Genomic DNA, 22,719 nt, shown 5'->3' on the forward strand with positions numbered 1-22,719 from the left:
TCTCAAGTATCACAGATGTTAGCCTTCAGCCCCATTAAACAACAGTGTGGAAGCAGGCCATTGTGGGGGGGGGGGAATGGGTGTGGGTGGGATACGCTTCAGCGAGTCCATGTGGACTTGTTGTGCTAAACCTTTTTATTGCAAAAATATACTTTATTCATAGAAAGACATCTTTGGTACATGTACAGTTAATGGTGCCGTTCAGATCTATATTCTCTTTACTTACAGAGAACAAATTAAACCTTTGATGTTCAACATTCTCTATATTTACAGTCAACCTCTTGGCATTTAGCTGAGGCGTCAGGAGGGTCCAATTACTGAATGGACCCCAATATTCTTCAGCAGAAGGTCCCTACACATTTTGCTGCTTGTTGGATGCTGCCTGAACTGCTGTGCTCTTCCAGCACCACTGATCCAGAATCAGGTTTCCAGCATCTGCAGTCATTGTTTTTACCCTACACAATGGTCTTTCCCACTGTGCCTTGGCGGCAGCTGCCCCAGGCTTCAGCGTGTCCCTCAGAACATAGTCGTGGACCTTGCAATGTGTCAGTCTGCATCACTTGTTTGGGGTCAACTCGTTCAACTGGAAGACCAGCAAGTTTCAGGCAGTTCAAAGAGCGTCTTTCACCGAGTTGATGGTCCTCCAGCCACAGTTGACTTGGTGTGGATCCCAGGGAACACACCACACAGCACTGCGTCCAGTGTCACAGAGGTGCTCTGGACAAATCTCTAAATGTCCTGTTTCCACACTGTAGGGATTCTATGATCTTTTTGTGCTCAATTGCTGTGGCTACAGTCTGCTGTGGACCTTCAGTAAAGTGATGGAAGGAGTCATCAATCAATAGCACTATCAAGCATCAACCTGCTCAGCACTAACCTGGTCCCCCTGAGCAGTTTATTTAAAATCTCATTCTCCCTGCCTTCAGACGCTGACCAAACACGCTTGACGGTTTCCAGAACCTTCTCGCCCTCACAGCCGGCCGTTTGTGAGGCGCGGTGCGATTGGTCCGACTTCCACCCGCTGAAAGAGAGGCGGCCGGTGATTGGTCCGGGGCGCGGTTGCCGGGTGATGGCCTTGAACGGGGAGCGGCGAGTGGCGAGAAGGGCCTTGGCCGGGCACTTGGGAGCGAGCTCCGGGGCTGGTGAGTGAGCGAGCGACGGCCCCGGGGAGGGGCACAGAGACCGCGGGGGGTGGGCTGTAGCTGTTCTCCCGCCAATGGAGGCGGGGGTTTTTGTGAGAGATTCTCGGGGTCACGGTGAGGACGATTGGAACCTCCGTTGGCGCTTTGTGGTTCTGAAGGGACTGAGCTGTCAGCATCAACTTCCACTTTGGCAAAAAAAAGCAGGCTTCTGAATTATTCTGAACTGTCTAATATTACTTGAAAGCTCCTTGAGGTTTTAAAAAATCCACCTGTTCAGACTTGTTATTGAGATGTACAGCATGGAAACAGACCCTTCGGTCCAACTGGTCCATGCTGACCAGGTATCCTAAATTAATCCAGTCCTATTTGCCAGCATTTGGCCCATATCCCTCTAAACCCTTCTTGTTCATCTACCCATACAGATGCTTTTTAAATGCTGTAACTTGACCAGCCTTTGCCAGCTTATTCCATAAATGTGCCACCCTTGGTGTGAAAATGTTGCCCCTTAGGTCCCTTTTAAATCTTGCCCCTCTACCCAAAACCTGTATCATCTAGTTTTGGACTCCCCCAGCCCCTGGAAAAGACCTTTTGTTATTATATGTAAACAAAAACAAACTGCTGGAAAATCTAAGCAGGTCTGGCAACATCTGTGGAGAGAAACCAGAATTAATGTTTCAGGTCCAGTGACTCTTCTGCAGAATCCTTTTGACCCTGAAGTATGCTGCCAGGGCTGCTGAGATTTTCCAGCAATTTGTGTTCTATTTCTGATTTTCAATAGACAATAGGTGCAGGAGTAGGCCATTCTGCCCTTTGAGCCAGCACCACCATTCATTATGATCATAGCTGATCATCCTCAGTCAGTATCCTGTTCCTGCCTTATCCCCATAACCCTTGATTCCTCTATCCTTAAGAGCTCTATCCAACTCTTTCTTGAAAGTATCCAGAGACTTGGCCTCCACAGCCTTCTGGGGCAGAGCATTCCATACTCCACCACTCTCTGGGTGAAGAAGTTTCTCCTCAACTCTGTTTTAAGTGGCCAACCCCTTATTTTTAAACTGTGTCCTCTGGTTGGGGACTCACCATCAGCAGAAACATGTTTCTTGCCTCCAGAGTGTCCAATCCTTTAATAATCTTATACGTCTCAATCCTCTCAGCCTTCTAAACTCCAGCATATACAAGCCCAGTCGCTTCAATCTTTCAGTGTAAGATAGTCCCGCCATTCTGGGAATTGACCTCGTGAACCTACGCTGCACTCCCTCAATAGCCAGAATGTCTTTCCTCAAATTTGGAGACCAAAACTGCGCACACAATTCCAAGTGCCGTCTCACCAGGGACCTGTACAGCTGCAGAAGGACCTCTTTGCTTCTATACTCAATTCCTCTTGTTATGGAGGCCAGCATACTATTAGCTTTTTTCACTGCCTGCTGTACCTGCATGCTTGCTTTCACTGACTGATGAACAAGAACACCCAGATCTCATTGTACTGTCCATTGTTTGTTTAGTCTAAAAACTATTTAATGTTATTACACAACTCTGGAGCAGGTAGGACTTGAAGTGATGTCTTCTGTCTCAGAGATAGGGATGCCACCACTGTACCACAAGAACTCTAAATAATAGAGGGTTTGGTTGAAAATCTTGTGGAGCAAGGATTTCTTTCTCTCTCTGAAGGAGGTGAAGGTGGGCAGTACAGTGGTTAGGAGAAAGAGCGCTGCAGATGCTGGGGATCAGAATCAAAAACTGTGGTGCTGGAAAAGTGCAGCCAGTAAGGCAATATCCAAGGAGCATGAGAGTCAACATTTCAAGCATGAGTTCTTCATCAGGAATGTGGTGTGGGGTGGGGTGGGGTGGGGGGCCTAAGGGGCTGAGAGATAAAATTGGAGGTGTGGGGGGGGGGGGGGGGGGAGATGGCTAGAAATGTGATAGATAGATGAAGGTGAGGGGGTGGTGATAATAGGTCAGAGTGGATGGTGGAATGGGTAGGTGGGAAAGAAGATAGGATAGTTCAAGAGGGCGGGGCCGAGTTGGAAGGTTGGATCTGGGATAAAGTGGAAGGAGGGGAGATGAGGAAACTGGTGAAATCGACATTGATTTCATGTGGTTGGAGATCCCTAGGGGGGAAGATGAGACATTCTTCCTTCAGGTGTTGGGTGGCTAGATTAGGTGGTGGAGGAGGCCAAGGACTTGAATGTCCTCGGCAGATGGGGGGAGGGGGGGTGTTGAAGTGTTTGCTCACAGGGCGGTAGGGTTGTTTGCATGTATCCTGGAGATGTTCTCTGAAACAATCAGCAAGTTGGTGTCCCGTCTGCCCAATGTAAAGCTCACCACATCAAGAGCAATGGACACAGTAGGTAAGGTGTTTAGAGATGTAGCAAAAACTTTGCCAGATGTGGTTAGCATTGCTGCTTCACAGCACCGAGGACCTGGGTTTGATTCCAGTCTTGGTGACTGTGTAAGTGTACAAATTCTCCCCATGTCTTCTTAAGTTTCCACTGGGTGCTTCAGTTTGCTTCCCCAGTCCAAAGATGTGCAGGTTAGGTGGACTAACCTTGCTAAATTGCCCTGCAAGAGTCCAGGGATGTGTAGGCAAGGTGGATTAGTCATGATAAATATGGTGATATGGTGGGATGCTCTTTGGAGCATTGGTGTAGATTTGATGGGCCAAATGGCCTCTTCCTGCACTGTAGGGATTCTATGATTTGTGGAAGCTTTTTTTACCATAAAGGTCTGTTGATGCTGGTTCATTAAGTATATTCAAGGCTGAGATAGACAAATTTCTAATCATTAAGGTAATTGAGAGGCTATAGGGAAAAGGCATGAAAGTGGAGTTGATTTGTTATGATCTTATTGAATGGCAGAGATGACTTGATGGGCTGAATGGTCTATTTCTGCTCCTGTGTCTTATGGTCAAATGTGCCAAAGCGCAGCAATCCATGTAAACTAAAACAATATTTGCACCTTTTGTGACATTTTGGTTTCTGCATATACAAAATAAGGAAATTCAGACAATGTTTTACTGGGTTTGAATTAATATTAATAGTTTATTGTATTTCCATTCACATGTTTCCAGATTTAAGGCTGCCTCAAATAAGACAAGACAAAAGAAAAAGTTATAAGAAGTGTTAATTTCAAATGTTACAACTTTTACACTTTTTTAAGTAATTCGTGAACTGAAAGCATAAGTTTCCACACATAAACAATAAACATTTTATTAACCAGCACAATGAGACCATGAGTGTACCAAATGATCAAATATTCTGGTTGATTGCATACTAGGTAATAGAAATGTAATGCAGGCGGGTATACACGTCACTGTTATACTTTATTTACAGCATAATAAAAGTTTGCCTCAAACAAAACCTACCAACAGAGAACCTTCAGACCCGTACCCTCAACTGACCAGTCAGATATCACGAAGATCACAATAAAGCAGTAAACTTGTGTATTTAAGGCATTTAGCTTTTGCCGGATAAAACAAAGTTTTCTGTAATTGTGTATTTTTGGGTATGCAAAGGGGTTGATTGATAACTTCTGCAATGAGTTTAGTTAGTGTGAACATTGAACAAGTCGATGATAATCACAAAGATAATATGTGGGCTGCTGATCAATTTGCACATTGATAATGGTCATGTTTTGTTGGTAAAAACAGAATCCCAGTGTGTGTTATTAAGGAAAACTGACTGTTGTGGGGAGGAGGAAGTGAAATAGCAAATTCCATAAGTTTCCTAAATTTCTATAATTTGGAAGTTTTGACACATTTTAACATTTGTGAAGATGCTTTGAAGTTGGGAAAAAGTTGAAATTAGTAATGAAATTGGAACAGTAAAGGTTTGGTGCAGATATTTACAAGATGATCAAGAAAATGTGCCAGTGCGTGGTTTCCCAAAATCAGTACTACTCTTGAACTACCCTGAAAAAATTATGGTTGTCATTAGATTAGGTTCCCTACAGTGTGGAAACAGGCCCTTTGGCTCAATAAGTCCACACCAACCCTCCAAAGAGTAACCCACCCAGACCAGTTTTCCTCTGACTAATGCACCTAACACTATGGGCAATTTAGTATGGCCAATTTACCTGACCTGCACATCTTTGGATTGTGGGAGGAAACTGGAGCATCTGGAGGAAACCCATGCAGACATGGGGAGAATGTGCAAACTCCACACAGACAGTCACCCAAAGCTGGAATCAAACCTGGGTCCCTGGCACTGTGAGGCAGCAGTGCTAACCATTGAGCCACTGTGCTGCCCCATTGATAATGTAAGTTGTTAATAAAATGATTTAATCATTTTTTTTATTTTCCATATTTTATGTTGGTAGGCTCACTTTGATCAAAAAGTAGACAAGACCTCACCTTCATGCCAATGATGGTCAAATGATCAGCATTCTCTTCTCATGCTATCTAAAAAATGAATTTTTTTTGTGGCTGGAAAATGGATCAACCACCGTCACATACCTTTGTTCTAGACCCAGTAATATCATTATTCTCCCGCTCTGACTAGTCACGCTGACATGACCCTCAGACTTGAATAGTTATTGCTGACCACTTAGCTATTCACTGTTCATCTGTCTGGTCCACATAAAACTCTATTAAGTCTTGCAGTTGTTTCCTAAAACTGCCCACTCTTCTAGGATTCTCCTGTTACACAAAGATAACTTTTGGCATCTTTTATCCACTGCAAACTGCCTTAAACACTGATTCCTCTGCTCACACTTCTAAAAGAATAAATGTCAACTTCTTTGTCATTAAACTGCAGTCTCCCTTCCTCTCGCCAACCTGGCCAGCCATCCTGTGGTGTTCTGCCCAGCCATATCTCTGAACTCTCACTGTTCTCTAGTTTCTCTTTTGGTTCCTATCAAACTTGTCTTGTCTATGAAACTTGCCTCCGGCCTTCTTGAGCCTTTTCTCACTAAACCGTTGATGCTAGAAATCTGAAACAAACATTAGATTAGATTACTTACAGTGTGGAAACTTCGGCCCAACAAGTCCACACCGACCCGCCGAAGCGCAACCCACCCATACCCCTACATTTACCCCTTACCTAACACTACGGGCAATTTAGCATGGCCAATTCACCTGGCCTGCACATTGCGAGAGAAACTCAGTAAGTCTGACAGCATTTGTGGAGGGAGAAACAGAGTTAATGTTTTGAGATTCTCCAGCTTTCTGTCTTTGTTTCCCACTAAACTGTTGGCTGCTCATCTTCCTTTTTAGCTCCCATGTTAGCTGATGGTGTTCAGTGCTCTCTCCTCAGTTTCTGTGTCTCTGACCTTCAAAGCTATTATCACACCACTCTTCAAAAATCCAAGCTTTAATCTTTTTGTCATCCCTTGTGCTCACTGACAGTCCCAGTTAAGCAATCAGCATTTTGATGTTAACGTTCTACAGCTTATTTTAAAATTCCTCTGTGGGCTTACCGGTCTTTATCTCTGTGAACTCCTCTAACCCTACATTGCTGTGCATTATGTGGACTCCTCCTATCCTAGCCTCTTGTACATCCCTGATTTTTAGACATTTGTTGTGATTTTATGCACTTTGGGAGGCTTGTGGAACCAGTGGGCACTATTATTGGTGTACTCTTCCCAATTAAGCTGTAATATTTCCCCTGACTTGATAACTTCAGAGACTGTATTTAGGATATTTTGGGCATTCTACCTTGAATACATTGAATGTTGGAGAACAGCATCACAATATTTCCAGAACTGCAGAGCTGACCTTATTTTAAAGCAGAAAATTAGAAGGCTTGAACATATAATACTAGTTTTAAAAAGTTAGAATATGAATTTCCTGCTGCAGATGAAATTACAGCTCCAGTGCAAGTAGGAATTTGAGGCATGATTCTGCCATGACCCCTCCTGTGTGACTGATATGTTTGGTTAAAGGCCAGTGCTGAGAGTTCATTCGCTTGTGTAGCTCAAACTGTATAGAATGCAATCTACCAGGTAAGTACAGCTAACTGAACTATGTAATTATTCCAATTGCATATATCTGTTCATAAACTTAAAATAGTGTGGTTTCAAAAGGGACTTGTCTGATTGATTGATTAACTTCTGAGTTGAATTAGAGAAATTCAGTATCCCTCCTCTACTGCTTGCCTGTGTAAATGGTTCTTTTTGTAAATCCATTTAATAGATTAGCCTGTTTCCAAAGAAAATCTAACATTATTGATATTGTGTCTTTCAAATTGATGTGATATATATTCAAATACTAGGTGGCAATAGACAGTGAAGTGTGTCACACAGGCTAAATGCAGTCTGGCATAACTGCAAACATGGACTGGTGTAACTGGCTTTTTATGATGTAAGCGAGACTTGATTTTAAGAGACACTAATCTGAAAGAGTAGGGTAATGTTTGCAGTTTTCTATTGTGGCAATATGAACCTATAAATATAAAAAGGATACTGATTTTTTCCTTGTTGGGATATTTTCTAACCTTGCTCTAAATTTTTTGGCCTTTGTCTTAAGAGATATCTTACAGAGCAGACAGCGATATAGAATAAAAACCAAAAGAACTGCAGATGCTGTAAATCTGAAACAAAAACAGAAAAGCTCAGCAGGTCTGGCAGCATCTGTGATGAGTAATGTGTCAGGTCAGGTGAGGAAGGATCACTGGGCATGAAATGTTAACTCTGATTTCTCTTCATAGATGCTGCCAGGCCTGCTGAACCTTTCCAGCAACTTCCATTTTGTTTGTGTGGGAGATAATGAGATGTTTAGTAGGTGGGTGGAGAAAGAGAATGTGTGTGTCTATGTGTGCAAACGCATACACACATATGTTGGAAGAATGAGTTGGTGACATGGGAATGCAGTGGTTGTTGGGCTAGCGAAGATGTGAGATGCCGAGGAGCAAGAGCATAATGTGATTTAAATTTAAAGTACTGGGGCTGGGTACGTCAGTGAGGTTGGAATGACGGATGAACAAGATTTGGTGCCAGCTAGTACAAGAGAACAGAGCACTGGAATGGTCCTGAGTCATAGCAACACAGGAGCAGGAGTAGGCCGTTTGAATCTGAGCCTGTTCCATCATTTAATTAAAATCATGGCTGATTTGATTCTAGTCTCAGTTCCACTTTCCTGTTTGCACCCCATACTCTTGACTCTGTTATCCAACAAAAATCTACTTAACCCAAACTTGAATCAATTGAAAAACCCAGCCAACACTTCTTCAGAGAATTCAACATTCTAAGGGGATAATAGATAAAGGGAGCAAGTCAAATAGTCAAGGCAGACAAGACCTTGGCAGAGAACAAAGTAAGACTGATAAATTACATTTTCTTCAATGCAGGAGGCATGACAAGTAAGGGCATGGTTGAGAATGTGGGACTGGGATATAATAGCTATTCAGAAACATGGCTCAGGGATGGACAGGACTGGCAGCTTAATATTCTGGGATATTGATGCTATAGGAAGGATAGAAAGGAAGAAAAGAGAAGCAGAGGAATGGTGTTTTTGGTTAGGGATAACACTACAGCTATACTTAGGGAGGATATTCAGTGAAGTTAGATGTGTGGAACTGAGAAATAAGAAAAGGATGATAACATTGTTGGAATTGTTTTATAGACTGCCCAGTAGTCAGTGGGAAATTGAGGAGCAAGTAAGTAAGGAAATCTCTGTAAATATGGTAGGGGATTGTAACTTTCCACATATAGACTGGGACTGTCATAGTGTTAAGGACTTGGATGGGGAAGAATTTAAGTGTGTACAGGAAAACTTTCTTATTCAATATGTGGATTTACATTCTAGAGATGTAGCAATACTTGACCTTCTGTTGGAAAATAAGGAGGGCAAGTGTCAGTGGTGGAGCATTTTGAGGCAAGTGATCACAATTCTATTATTTTTAAAATAGTTATGGAAAAGGATAGAACTAATCAAAAAGTTAAGGTTACAAATTGGAGTAAGGCAAATTTTGATGGTATTATTACAAGAACTTTGAAAAATTGATTTGGGGAGGCTTTTTGCCTCCATAGCAGTTGGGAAGTAGGAGGCCTTTAAAAATGAGAATAACAATAGTTCAGAGACCATATGTTCCTGTGAGTGTGATGGGCAAGGCTGGTAGGTGTATGGAATGCTGAAAGACTAGAGAAATTGGCTCAGGAAGAGGCTGGTGTGTTATGGAATGAGCTGCCAGAGGAACTGGTGGAGGCTGGTACAACTACAACATTTAAAAGAATCGGGATGGGTATATGAATAGGAAGTACTTAGAGAGATATGGGCCAAGTTCTGGCAAATGGGACTAGATTAATTTAGGATATCTGGTTGGATGGATGAGTTGGACCAAAGGGTCTGTTTTTGTGCTGTACATCTCTATGACGCTATAAAAAGGGGGCATATATCAGATATATGGGATCGAGTGAATCCCAAGAAAAGGATGAGTGGTAGAAGTATACTCAAGAGGGGAATCAGGAAGGCAAAAAAGGGACGGACATAGCTTTGGCAAATAGTTAAGGAGAATCTAAAGAGGTCCTACAAGTATATTAAGGGCAAAAGAGTAACTAGGGAAAAAATAGGGTCCCTTAAAGATCAACTATATGTCTATTTGTGGAACCACAGGAGATCGGTGAGATACTAAGCAAATATTTCACATCTCTATTTACTGTAGAGAAGGACACAGAAGCTAGGAAATTTGGGAAAATAGACAGTGGTGTCTTGAAAAGAGTTCATATTACATAAGAGGAGGTGTTTACAATTTTGGGAAGAATTGTAGCTCTGGTTGTGGATCAGGTTGTAAGTTTGCTCGCTGACCTGGTAGATTTGTTCCCGGACATTTCATCACCATGCTTGGTAACATCATCAGTACACCTCTGATGAAGCATTGGTGTTTTGTCTGGCTTGCTATTTGTGTGCCTTGGTCTGTTGTGGTGGTTGATATCACTTCATCTGTTTCTGACAGGTTAGTAAATGGGGTCCAAATTGATATGGTTGTTAATGGAGTTATAGCTTGAATGCCAGGCCTCTAGGAATTCCTATGCATGACTTTGTTTAGCCTTTCCCAGGATGGGCATATTGTCCCAGTTGAATTGGTATCCCTCTTCCTCTGTATGAATGGATAACAGTGATAGTTGGTCATGTCTTTTTTTGGCTAGTTGGTGATCACATATCCTACCTGTTTGTCCAATGTAATGTTCATTGCAGTTCCTTGCAAGGTATTTTGTATATGATATTCGTTCTGCTGGTTGTTGGTATAGGGCCCTTTAAATTCATCAGGAACCATTTCATGTGGTGTTAGGTTTGTGGGCTACCATAATGCCTAGGGGCTGGAGTGGTCCACTCGTCATATCCAAGATGTCTTTGATATACAGCCAGCACTCCAATAACAAATGTATCGACTTGGACCCCATGTACAAATCTCTCAGAAACAGAACCGAAAATGAACCAGAAATTTCGTGACAAAAACTCTGTACGTTAACGCAAGTGACCATGAATGGACAAGAACGCTAGAATGTGCCATCACCATTAAACAACAGCAGACCAAGACAAAGAAACAACTAGACCTACTAGAAAAACTGACCAAGCTCTCACACAGCAATAACACAGAACTCAGAGACTTGGATGAAGAACCTGTCTGACTGACCACTCACAGACACAGAAAAAAAATCCTAGTATGAGGGATGAATTTCAACCACTGGGACATGGACAAAAAGGACTTCTGAGCAGCACTGGAATCTACCCTGAAAGACAACGGATTTACAGAAGAAACTCAGCAGGCCACCACACAGACAGTAGCACCAACACTAGGCATAAAGAAAGAATGGAACACCCTCGACACACTGGGAAGGAAAGCCCTGGAAGGACTCAGAAAAGACAGAAACGCTGTAATCCTACCAGCAGACAAAGTACACATGACCATCATCCTGAAAAGAACACAATACATTGACAAAGCAAACACTACTCGCAGATACCGATACCTGCCAACAGGTGGCAATGGACCTGACTCCACAGCTAGAAAACCGCAATACAGCTCTCCTGAGGAAACTACACAAAGCAAGTGAAATTAACAAGACAGACTTTCAAAGATTGAAATCTGAAAGATCCAACACACCCCTTTTCTACAAAGGTACCTAAATAAGGGGCCCATAATCTCACTTCCCGGTACACAGGTATACAGATCATACAGACTAGCAAAGGAACTACAACGCAAACTGAAACGCCTCATAGAAGACTCAACCCAATCCATCCACTCCACCCAGGAATTCTTTAACATCATCAAAGACACCAAAGGTAGAGGATGACAAAGTCATGAAATTCCTATTTACATCAATAAACATTTATCCTGGCCAAAGAAACACTGGCCTCACTGCTATACGAACCAAGGAAACAAACACCTGACAGCACCAACTCCAACAGCAAGGACCATACCTTCGAACTAGTAGACCTCTGCCTTGCAACCCACTTCAACTTTGATGACAAGATCTACACACAAATCAACGGAACGCCTAGAGGATCACCAATATCAGGGCGTTTAGCAGAAGCAGTTATGCAAAGGTTAGAACAAACAGCCCTTCCCATGATCCAGCCCAAGCTTTGGGTCCTCTGTGGATGACACCTTTGTCATCACAAAGCGCAACAAATTAGAAGAAACCCACAAATAACATCCTTACTGGTATAAAGCTCACCCAAGAGGAAGAGAACAACAACAGACTGCCTTTCCTAGCTGTCACAGTAGAATGAAAAGCTAATGGAGAGCTGCAGGCTAATGTCTACAGGAAAGCCACACGCACGGACTAAATACTCGACTATTGGAGCAACCATCCCAACACACACAAATGGAGCTACATCAGGATATTATTTAAATGAGCCACAACACAGGAGCACACAGGAACAGCAAGAAGCCGGGGAAAAACTAATAGACATATTCAGGAACAATGGGTACCCGAAAAGCGCAGTCCACAGATTCCTGCACAACAGGCCTAAACAGGAAGACACAACGCACCCAGAGACTCGAGCCATCCTGCTGTATGTCAAAGACATCTCTGAGATGACGACCAGACTACTCCGGCCCTAGGCACCATGGTAGCCCACAAATCTACCAACATACTGAAACAGTGTGTCTTACTAACTTGATTCAGTTTTTTGAAAAGGTGACAAGATTTGTGAAGGCAGAGTGGCAGATATTGTCCACATGGACTGCAGCAAACAGTTTGCCACAGTTCCACCTTGCAGACTGATTAGTATGATTAAATCATATGGGATCCAATGCAAGCTAGGTAATTGGATACAAAATTAGCTTGAGGGTAGAAAACAGATAATGGTGGTAGAGGGTTATGTTTCAGACTCTGCCTGTGACCAGCAGAACGCCACAAGGATTGGTGTTGGGTCCATTGCTTTTCGTTATTTATATACATGATTTGGATTTGAATATAGACTATATGGTTAATAAGTTTGCAGATGTTGCCAAAATAGGTGGTGTGGTGGACCTCGGAGAAGATTATCTCAGATTACAACGGGACCTTTATTAGATCAGCCAATGGGTCAAGGAATGGCAGATGGAGTTTTATTTAGATAACTGAGAGGTTTTACATTTTGGTAAGGCAAACCAGGGCAGGAGTTAAACAGTTAATACTCGGACCCTGGTGAGTATTGCTGAACAAAGAGATCTAGGGGTGCAGGTGCACAGTTTTTGGAAGTGGATTTGTAGGTATGCTGGGTGGTGAAGAAGGCATTTAGCATGCTTGCCTTCATTGGTTGTTGCATTGAATATAGGAGTTGGGATGTCACGTTGCTGTGTAGGGAAATGGTGAGGCCACTTTTAGAATACTGCATACAATTCTGGTCATTCTTCTATAGAAAAGGTTGTCAAACTTGAGAGGTTGCAACAAAGATTTACAAGAATGTTGCTAGACTGGAGGGTTTGTTATTGGGGAGATTGAATAGGCTGAGGCTTTTTTTACCTGAAGTGTCGCAGGCTGAGAGTTGACCTTTATAGAGGGTTATAAAATCTCAACGCTATGGATAGGGTGAATATCTAAGGTCTTTTCCTAAAGTTGGGGTGTCTAAAATTAGAGGGGAAAGATTTTAACAAGGGCCTGCAGGGTAACGTTTTCACGCACAGGATAGTGTGTGTATGATGCAATTAAAATATTTGAAAGGCATCTGGATGCAAATATGGGGAAATGCTGGTAAATGAGGCTGTCATATTGGGATATATGGTCGGCGCAGATGAGTTGGACTGAAGGGTTTCTGTACTGTATGAACCTATAACTCTCTCGAAGAGGAAAAAAAATTATCTTCCTCATTATCGGGTTCTTAAGAATATGTCCCTTGGTTTCATTCTCTTCCATCAGAGGAAACACCATCTGGTTATTCATCTTATCCAATCATATTTGCCATATATTTTAATAAGATCACCCTTTATTCTTCTAAATTTCAATGGGTACAGATCTAAACTCTTAAACCTGTCTTCAAAATTTAACCCTTCATTCCAGTAATGAGCTGTGTGAACCCTCCGTGTATTACTTTTAAAGTAGGTTTCTTTTCCAAATAAGGAGACCAAGAGTATACATACTTCAAATATCACCTCACCCTACTACAATAGAACATACCTATTTTTGTATTCCATTCCCCTTGCAATTATCAACAATATTCCATTTGCCTTCTTAATTACTTTGTGAAACTGCAGACTAACATTTTTGTGATTCATGTACCTGGACATCAGATCCCTCTGTACCACCATGCTCTGTAGTCTTTCCATTTAAATCATATATAGCTTTTCTATTCTTCCTTATTCTCCTGCTAAAGTGGACATAAAAATAGGAACAGTTTAGGCCAGTCTGCTCTGCCATTCAATTGTGGCTAATATGTCTCTCAACCTTATTCTTCTCCCTTCTGCCCATAACTTTTGATACCCTTGCTATCTCTATCTTAAATGTACTTAAAGACTTGGGCTCCATAGTCTTCTGCGGCTATAAGTTCCACCGATTCACCACCCTCTCGCTGAAAACATGCCACCTTCCCTCAGTTCTAATGAATTATCCGTTCACTCTGAGGCTGTGCCCACAGGTCCTAGTCTTTCCCTCTAATGGAAACATCTTCTCCACGTCCACTCTATCCAAATCTCTCAGTATTCTGTAAATCTCAATGAGATCCCCTCTCATTCTTCTAATTCCGAGTACGTCCCAGAGTCCTCAATTGCTCCTTCTATGACGAGCCCTTCATCCCTGGGATTATTCTTGAAAACTTTCTCTGGACCCCACCAAAGCCAGTATATCTTTTCTTAGATATGAGGCCCAAAACTGCTCACAATATTCCAGATGCAGTCTGACCAGAGCCTTGTATAGGATCAGCAGTACATCCCTGCTCTTGTATTCTATCACTCTCAAATTGAATGCTAATATTGCATTTGCTTTTCTAACTGTCAACTGAACCTGCATGTTAACCTTCAGAAATTTCTGAACTAAGTCCTTTTGTACTTCAGAATTCTGACACCTTTCTCCGTTTAGAAAATAGTCTAGGCCTTCATTCATCTTATCAAAGTTCATAACATAACCTGTCCAGGTCATTCCCACTTCCTTGGTACTACCTGTCCCTCCACCTATCTTTTGTGTTATCTGTATTCTAGCCCCAATGCCCTCAATTTCTACATCAAGATTGTTAACACATGATTTGAATAGTTGTGGTCGCAACACTGATCTTTCCGGAAATCCACTAGTAACTGGCTGCTATCCTGAAAAAAGACCCCTTTATCCCCACAACCGGCTTTTGTCAGTCAACCAATTCACTATCCTTGCTGATACCTTGCCCCTAACACCATAAGCTCTTATTTAGCAGCCTCCTGTGTGGCGCCTTGTCAGAGGCATTCTGAAAATCCAAATAAATCATGTTCACTGGCTCTCCTTTGTCTGACTTGCTTATCACCACCTCAAAGAATTTCAGTAGATTTGTTAGACATGGTCTCCCCTTGACAAAGCCATGCTGATTCAAATGTTCACATTTATCCACATTGTACTCTATTTGCCAAATATTTACCCATTCACTCAGCTTGTCCATATCCCTATGCAAACTTTACTTCCTCGTGACAACTGTGTGTATACGTACAGTTATATATCTCTTCATCCGACTCTTCAAAAATTAATCACTGTGACTGCATTGCTTGAAGCTGGCTTGAATTATTTGCTTGGGAATGCAAAGTAAACCAAAGGGTTCAAATTGCTACATCTCTTTTTAAATATTCCTAAAACTTGTGCGACCAATACTTCTCAGATTTAAGTAATTGATGATCTTTATTTGAAAATAATTGGCTGCCATGTATATGATTGAGAAAAGTATTATCTTTGTTAGAAACTAGCTTTGTTTCTCTGTCCAGGCTTTCAGGTAACCATGACATTTGAAATGTTTCATACTGAGTTAATCTTCGGATTCTTTTTTTTTTATTATTGCTTTTGCTACATCATGTGGGTGGCACGGTGGCACAGTGGTTAGCACTGCTGCCTCACAGCGCCAGAGACCCAGGCTCAATTCCTGCCTCAGGCAACTGTCTGTGTGGAGTTTGCACATTCTCCCCATGTCTGTGTGGGTTTCCTCCAGGTGTTCCAGTTACCTAAAATGTGCAGGTTAGGTGAATTGGTCATGCTAAATTGCCCATAGTGTTAGGTGATGGGGTAAATGTAAGGGAATGGGTCTGAATAGGTTGCTCTTCAGAGGGTCGGTGTGGACTTAGTAAGTAATCTAATGTAATCTTATATCTGACTGGAAGTTGTATATCTGACTGGAAGTTGGCAGTATACGTCCTTGTTTTGACTCTGCTGTTTCTGTGGCGTAGATTGGGATCTGATTGGAAAGAGGAAATAACCTTGATTAGACAAGAGATGTCTGATTTGAAAGTTTGATTTTTAGGTTTTACAATAATGCATTCTGTGAACATGGATTATTTGCCTGTTGTTTGTTAACAAAGTATGACTTCGGATGAAAAAGTAGCAGCATGTGTTTTAATCATTTTGATTTGATCCAGAATAGCAAATTTATTATGTCTACTGTAGTATTGATCATATATTTGAATAACTACATTGAGTCTACTCCGATCTTTATGAAATTTAATTATTACTGTGCTTTTAAAAGTTTAATATACTTTTGGTATGTTATGTGCTGATTATCCATTCTGCGATGACTGCATGATTACATGAAACTCAAGATTATTTATTTTGTTTTGCAGAATTCTTTGATGCTGTCCCTATAAGTTAACCACATTTGATCAGTATGACATTCAAGTTGGTGTTGCTAAGGCATGGTGAAGGTGCGTGGAATAAAGAAAACCGATTTTGCAGTTGGGTTGATCAAAGATTGACTCCCAATGGTATAAAAGAAGCTCAAACCTGTGGAAAGGTCCTAAAAGAAGCCGGATTTGAATTTGATCTTGTGTTTACCTCTATTTTGAGCCGATCCATAGAAACTTCATGGCTAGTTCTGCAGGAGATGGAGCAAGAATGGGTGCAAACTGAGAGCTCTTGGCGACTTAATGAGCGCCACTATGGGGCATTAATTGGTCTTAATCGGGCAGAGTTGGCCTCAATTCATGGAGAAGAGAAAGTTAAGCTTTGGAGAAGAAGTTACGATATCACTCCACCTCCTATTGATGAATCTCATTTGTACTTCCATGAAATTTACAATGATCGAAGATACAATTATTGTGATGTTGCAAAAGAAAAACTACCGAAAGCTGAGAGTTTGAAGGAGGTTCTTGATAGACTGCTGCCATATTGGTATGATGTAATTGTGCCAGAAATAAAAAAAGGGAAATGCATTCTAATATCAGCGCATGGAAACAGTGCCAGGGCTCTTCTTAAACATCTAGAAGGTAAACTAACATATCTGTGGAATTTATTTTATTTTCTTGCATTATGGTTTAAAAGTTGTCATAACTTATTGTGTTTTGCCATGAAATGTTGAAATAGACAGTCAAAAAAAAGACCTCCATTTCCACTAGGTCTTTTTTATTTAGTAGGTTTACAGATTACAGAATTACATGGATTACAGAAAGAGTAAAAATGTGTGGTGCTGGAAAAGCGCAGCCGTTCAGGCAGCATCTGAGGAGCAGGAGACTTTTCGAGCATTAGTTCTTCATCGGGAATGTGGGTGTGAGTGTGGTAAGGGGGCTGAGAGATAAATGGGAGGGAGATGGGGCTGGGGGAATGTAGCTGAGAATGCAATAGGTAGGTAAAGGGTGATAGGGTGGAACGGATAGGTGGGAAGGAAGATGGACAGGTAGGACAGTTCAAGAGGGTGGTGCCAAGTTGGAGGGTTGGATCTGAGATAAGGTGAGGGGAGTTGAGGAAAATGGTGAAATCAACATTGATCCTGTGCGGTTGGATGCGGATGATGAGGCGTTCTTCCTCTTGGCATCAGATGGCTAGAATTTGGCAGTGGAGGAGGCCCAGGACTTGCATGTCCTTGGCAGAGTGGGAGAGGGAGTTGAAGTGTTCGGCCACAGGGCGGTAGGGATTTTTTGGGTGTGTCCCAGACATGTTCTCTGAAATGTTCCACAAGTTAGCATCCTGTCTCCCCAGTGTGGAGAAGACTACTTTGAGAGCAATGGACACAGTAGGTGATGTATGGAGGTGCAGGAGAATCTGTCAGATGTGGAAGGATTGTTTGGGACCTTGGTTGGAGGTGAGGGGGGAGATTTTATACTTCTTGCGGTGGCAGGGGAAGGCGCCAGGAGTAGCGAGTGGGTTGATGGGAGGGTGTGGACCTAACAAGGGAGTCACAGAGGGAATGGTCTCTGCGGAACATAGAAAGGGGTGGAGAGGGAACTATATCTCTGGCGGTGAGTCTGTTTGTAGGTGGCAGAAATGGCGGAGGATTATTTGTTGTATCCAGAGGTTGGTGGGGTAGAAGGTGAGAGAGTTTCTGTTCTTGTTGTGATTTGGAGGGGTGGGGGTTCAAGGGCAGAGGTGCGAGAAGTGGAGGCGATGCATTAGAGGGTATTGTTGACCACATGGGAGGGGAAATTGCAGTCCTTGAAGAAGGAGACTTATAACCTTACAGAAAGAGTAGTTGGGGTGTTCTTTCACAGCAGCTATCTGGGACGCAGAGGAGTACAGGGGAAAGATAAAGCTGTGGACTAGATAGGTCATTAATTTTGCTGAGCAATTTGGGGAAATTCTGTGTCCATGAAAAAGCTAATAAAGCTATAAAATAAATCATGTAGCAATATCCTCGACAATTGTTTAGAGGTTTTAATGTATTGATTTTTATCACCGTTGTGCAGACACCCTTATGTTGGTTCAGTTCCCTAAATAGGTTTTGATACTCCTGTTGTTGCTGGAGATCTCCCTATGTCCACAACAACTTGGCTTCTGTAAATCAGGAATGCCCAAATTATCTTCAGTGGAGGAAAAAGAGCACAAATAGTTGACGGGAAACAAATGATGGTTGAAAATGCTTTCAAGAATTAACTTTAAGCATTTGATTGGCACAACGTTCTCTTTTCCTTTATATTTATTGGCAGATTCTCTGGCACAGACTTTGAGGTTTGCTTGCTATCTTTTAAAGTTTACCCAGTGGAATTTCTCCCATTTTAAACGAGCAGTGCCTGCTATCATAGGTATAATTATAATTATCATACTTGCTGGGACTGTTCTCTAGAAAGAGAAGTTTGAAGGATATCATTTGATCTCCTCAAGATTATGAATAGGCTTGATAGATAGACCTGTTTTCCACTTTTGAATATCAACTCCAAGGTCATAATTTAAAGTAGTCCCTCGTAAATCCAAATAAGAAAGTCAGAAGAAATTTTATTTTTAAACTCTGAATAGTTAGCATATTGGACTGTCATTAGGAATGCTTGAGCTTTGCAGAAGATGCATTTAAGGGGAAGCTGGATGAATATGAGAGAAAAAAGAAAGAATATTATGCTGATAACATTAGAAAATGAGGGTTTTCCTTTTCTTTATTCATTAGTGGGATGTGGGTGTCACTGGCTGGCCAGCATTTTATTGCCCACCCCTAATTGCTATTGAGAAGGTGGTGGTGAACTGCTTTTTTGAACTGCTGCAGTCTATCTGCTATGGGTTGACTCACAATGCCATTAGGGAAGGAATTCCAGGATTTTGACCCTGCAATAGTGGAGGACCAGTGATCTATATCCAAGTCAGGATGATGAGTGACTTGGTGCAGAACTTTAAGGTTGTGTGATCCCATGTTTCTAGATGGAAATGTTCGCGGGTTTGGAAGGTGCTGTTGGAAGATCTTTGGTGAATTTCTGAACACACCTTGTAGATAGCAGCAGTGTGTACTGAGTGTCAGTCTTGGAGGAATTGTGTGCTTGTGAATGTTATGCCAATCAAGAGGGTTGCTGTATCCTGGATGGCGTAAAGCTTCTTGAGTGTTGTTGGGCTGACATTATCCAGGCAATTCGTGAATGTTCCATCACATTCCTGACTTGTGCCTTGTTGATAGTAGACAGGCTTTGACCAGTCAGGAGGTGAGTTACTCACCACAGTATTCCTAGCTTTTGATGTGCTCTTGTAGCCACTGTGTTTATGTGGTGAGTCCAGTCGAGTTTCTGGCCAATAGTAACCCCCAGGATGTTGATAGCGAAGGATTCAATGATGGTAACAATGTTGAATGCTAAGGGGCAGTGGTTAGATTGTTTTTTTTTATTTGTGATGGTCACAGCCTAGCGTTTGTGTGGCGTGAACGTTACTTGCCACTTGTCAGCCCAAGCCTGGATATTGTTCAAATCTTGTTGCTTTGAAATTGGACTGCTTCAGTATCTGAGGAATCGCGAATCATGCTGAACATTGTGCAATCATTGGCAAACATCCCCACTTCTAACCTTATGATGGAGAGAATATCATTGATGAAGCAGCTGAAGATGGTTGGGTCGAGGACACTACACTGAGGAACCCCTCCAGAGATGTCCTAGAGCTGAGCTGACTGACCTCCAAAAACCATGATCATTTTCCTATGTGAGAGGTATGACTCCAACTGTCACCCCTGATGTCCATTAATTCCAATTTTGCTAGGGCTCTTGATGTCACACTTTGTCGAATACAGGTTAGATGTCAAGGGCTATCACGCTCACTTCACCCCTGGAATTCAGATCTTTTGACCATGTTTGGACCAAGGCTGTAATGAGATAGAGTTGAGTGGCTCTGGTGGAACCCGAACTGGGTGTCACTGATCAGGTTATTGCTGAGTTGCTTGATAGCACTTTCGATTACACCTTCCATCACTTTACTGATGATCGAGAGTAGACTGATGAGTGGTAATTGGCTGGGTTGGACTTGTTCTGCTTTTTATGTACAGGACATACTTGGCCAGTTTTCCATATTATTGGGTCGATACCAGTTTTGTAACTGTACTAGAACAGCTTGACTAGGGGAGTGACATGCTCTAGAGTACGTCTCAGTACTATTGCTGCAATAGTGTCAGGGTGCTTTGTCTTTGCAGCATCCAGTGTCTCTAACCGTTTCTTGACATCGTGGGGAGGAAAAAAAGCTCAACAAAACAAATCAAGTAGAAATATTACCAGTTCACAAATAAAATTAAAATACAAATTGTGCTCCACTCCCAATTTTTTTCCTGTTCAATACCAGAACACAATCCCACAGTTGCCTAATCTTTGATTAGGTACAAATCCCACAGCCTGTTGTAAGTTGGTCAGTCATCAGGTAAAAGGCTTAGTCTAGTTCTGCCAGTGCTGAACACGTACATTCCACTGGTGTCACTGAATCTATTTCTGATTTTTCTTTTCCCTCTCTGGTTTGGGGACATAAAGCAACTGCAGTACCATTGCAGTGGTGAAGGCCAATATTTATCATGTCCAGCTTTGTATCGCATTGTTTATTTTCTGGTTTATAAAGGCTGTCTAGTTTGTTAGAATCCTTATCTTGAAATGTGTTTTTCTAACCTCTAATCTGTTAAAAGTATACATTGTACAAAGGATATGCCATAGAGCTTGTGTTACAGATAGATTGAAATGAACTTTGTGACATTTAGAAATGGAAGAACATCCGAGGCCATATTTGTAACTACTTGCTTTATTAATAGGTTGCAGTTTGCAGGAGTGCTGGAGGACTGCAATTAACCTGTTGGTATGAGATAATCCCATAAATCTAATCCTCCATTCAATCAGGATGAACTGTAGGACTTTTTTTAAAAAAAGCTTTTCTTTAAATAGAATTATTTAAATTGTATAATTTGTTAAAACCTTAAGCTGATTGTCCATAATGCCACTTTGGCAGCACTATCCCCTCTTTTTAGTCGTAAAGTTGTAGGCCAATGCTTCAAAATGAATGTGACCTTATACTGTACTTCTGTCCAGAATATCAAGTTAGTCATTAAACTAAAATCTGGTTTTCCTATTCCGGTGGATCTGAAGAAACAAATTGCATGGCAAATTTTAGGCACTGGACTTACTAAATTGAATCTTGCTAAATTTATTCCACAACCATTGACACTTGAAAGCAGATAATAGGGCATATCTACTGATTAATATCTGATCTGATTTGCACATTTTGGTCACTACATTTGTTTAAATAACTTCAAATTCTTGACTTGGTAGAAATAATAGTTTGGAGCATCTTGAAAATATTATGAAGCACTATAAATATTTTTGAAAAATTTTTCTCAATGAACAACAGAATACAATTTATTACATTCCAAACAGCTTATTAAATATATAATGTGTAGACAAAACATTGCATGAGTTAGAGCAAAAATAGGAATGAAGTATCTATTTTTGATATCAGCCACTCGTATAGTTTGCTTTAATATGTACTTGTTAAACTGACAAGGTAGCATTATACTAAAACATACAGTATGGCACCTTTTTCTTTTGTATTGACAAATTTGCAGTGCATTTCCAAATCTTTAGTCTTTTACCGTTCTTGCAAACTGGTGCTGATCTAACTAATATCATTGATTGGTGCCCTATCTACCACCATAAACATGCACATTCTCTCCCAACAATGCTTACCACATGCAAAATGCACTGTAGCAACTCACCTTGAGTTCTTCAAAAACACCTTCTAAACCCATGACTCTTGCTACCTATCTAAGAGCAGCAGGTATATGGAAGCACTACCACCTGCAAATTCTACTCCAAGCCCTGAACCATCCTGTTTTATAAATTTATTACCATTTCTTCACTGCAACTAGGTCCAAATCCTGAAACTCCCTTCCTGATGATCATTTTAGTATCCAACATTGGATGGACTGCAGCAGTTCTGAAAGGACATTGGGAGTAAGTAACAAATGCCGGCCTAGTTAGCAACTTCCACTTCCCATGAAAGACTGAAACATTTTTATCAGGTATTGGAAGAAATGAAAAAGACGTGAGCGTATTGAACACAGCAAGAGAGCAAATGTTGACACATTAAGCTTCAGAAACGACATTAAGCTGACCATAAGAAATGAAGCAAGTTGGACCAACAGTAGAGACAGCAATGTAAAATGTTGCAGCTTCACGTCAAATGATCGTGCCGGACCCTATTATTTTATCCATGGATGGGATAGAACCTGCAACAAGCATTCTCCAGTAGGCAGAAAGTATCTCATCAAGCACATTAGCAGTACATTTCACAGAGGAAAACTCCAGCATATAGTCATCCATCCTAAGAAGTTCAAAGAAATTGCATATTGGAT

General features: G+C 41.5%; 1 protein-coding gene across 2 annotated transcripts in view; it reads left to right on the forward strand.

Moving 5' to 3' along the window:
* The first annotated feature begins 1,064 nt into the window (after positions 1–1,064).
* bpgm (2,3-bisphosphoglycerate mutase) overlaps positions 1,065–22,719 on the forward strand; it is a 33,703-nt gene continuing 12,048 nt past the window's right edge. The window contains exons 1-2 of one of the 2 annotated variants that reach the window (XM_060843198.1): positions 1,065–1,142; positions 16,283–16,924. In XM_060843198.1, coding sequence (XP_060699181.1) covers positions 16,327–16,924 — 598 coding nt within the window. In that variant the 5' untranslated portion in view covers positions 1,065–1,142; positions 16,283–16,326. Of the gene's footprint in view, positions 1,143–7,018; positions 7,080–16,282; positions 16,925–22,719 lie in introns of those variants that run through there. The other variant, XM_060843197.1, reaches the window with a different exon arrangement.

This window comes from Hemiscyllium ocellatum, chromosome 23 (genome assembly GCF_020745735.1).
Source record: "Hemiscyllium ocellatum isolate sHemOce1 chromosome 23, sHemOce1.pat.X.cur, whole genome shotgun sequence".
Taxonomy (NCBI): Eukaryota; Metazoa; Chordata; class Chondrichthyes; order Orectolobiformes; family Hemiscylliidae; genus Hemiscyllium; species Hemiscyllium ocellatum.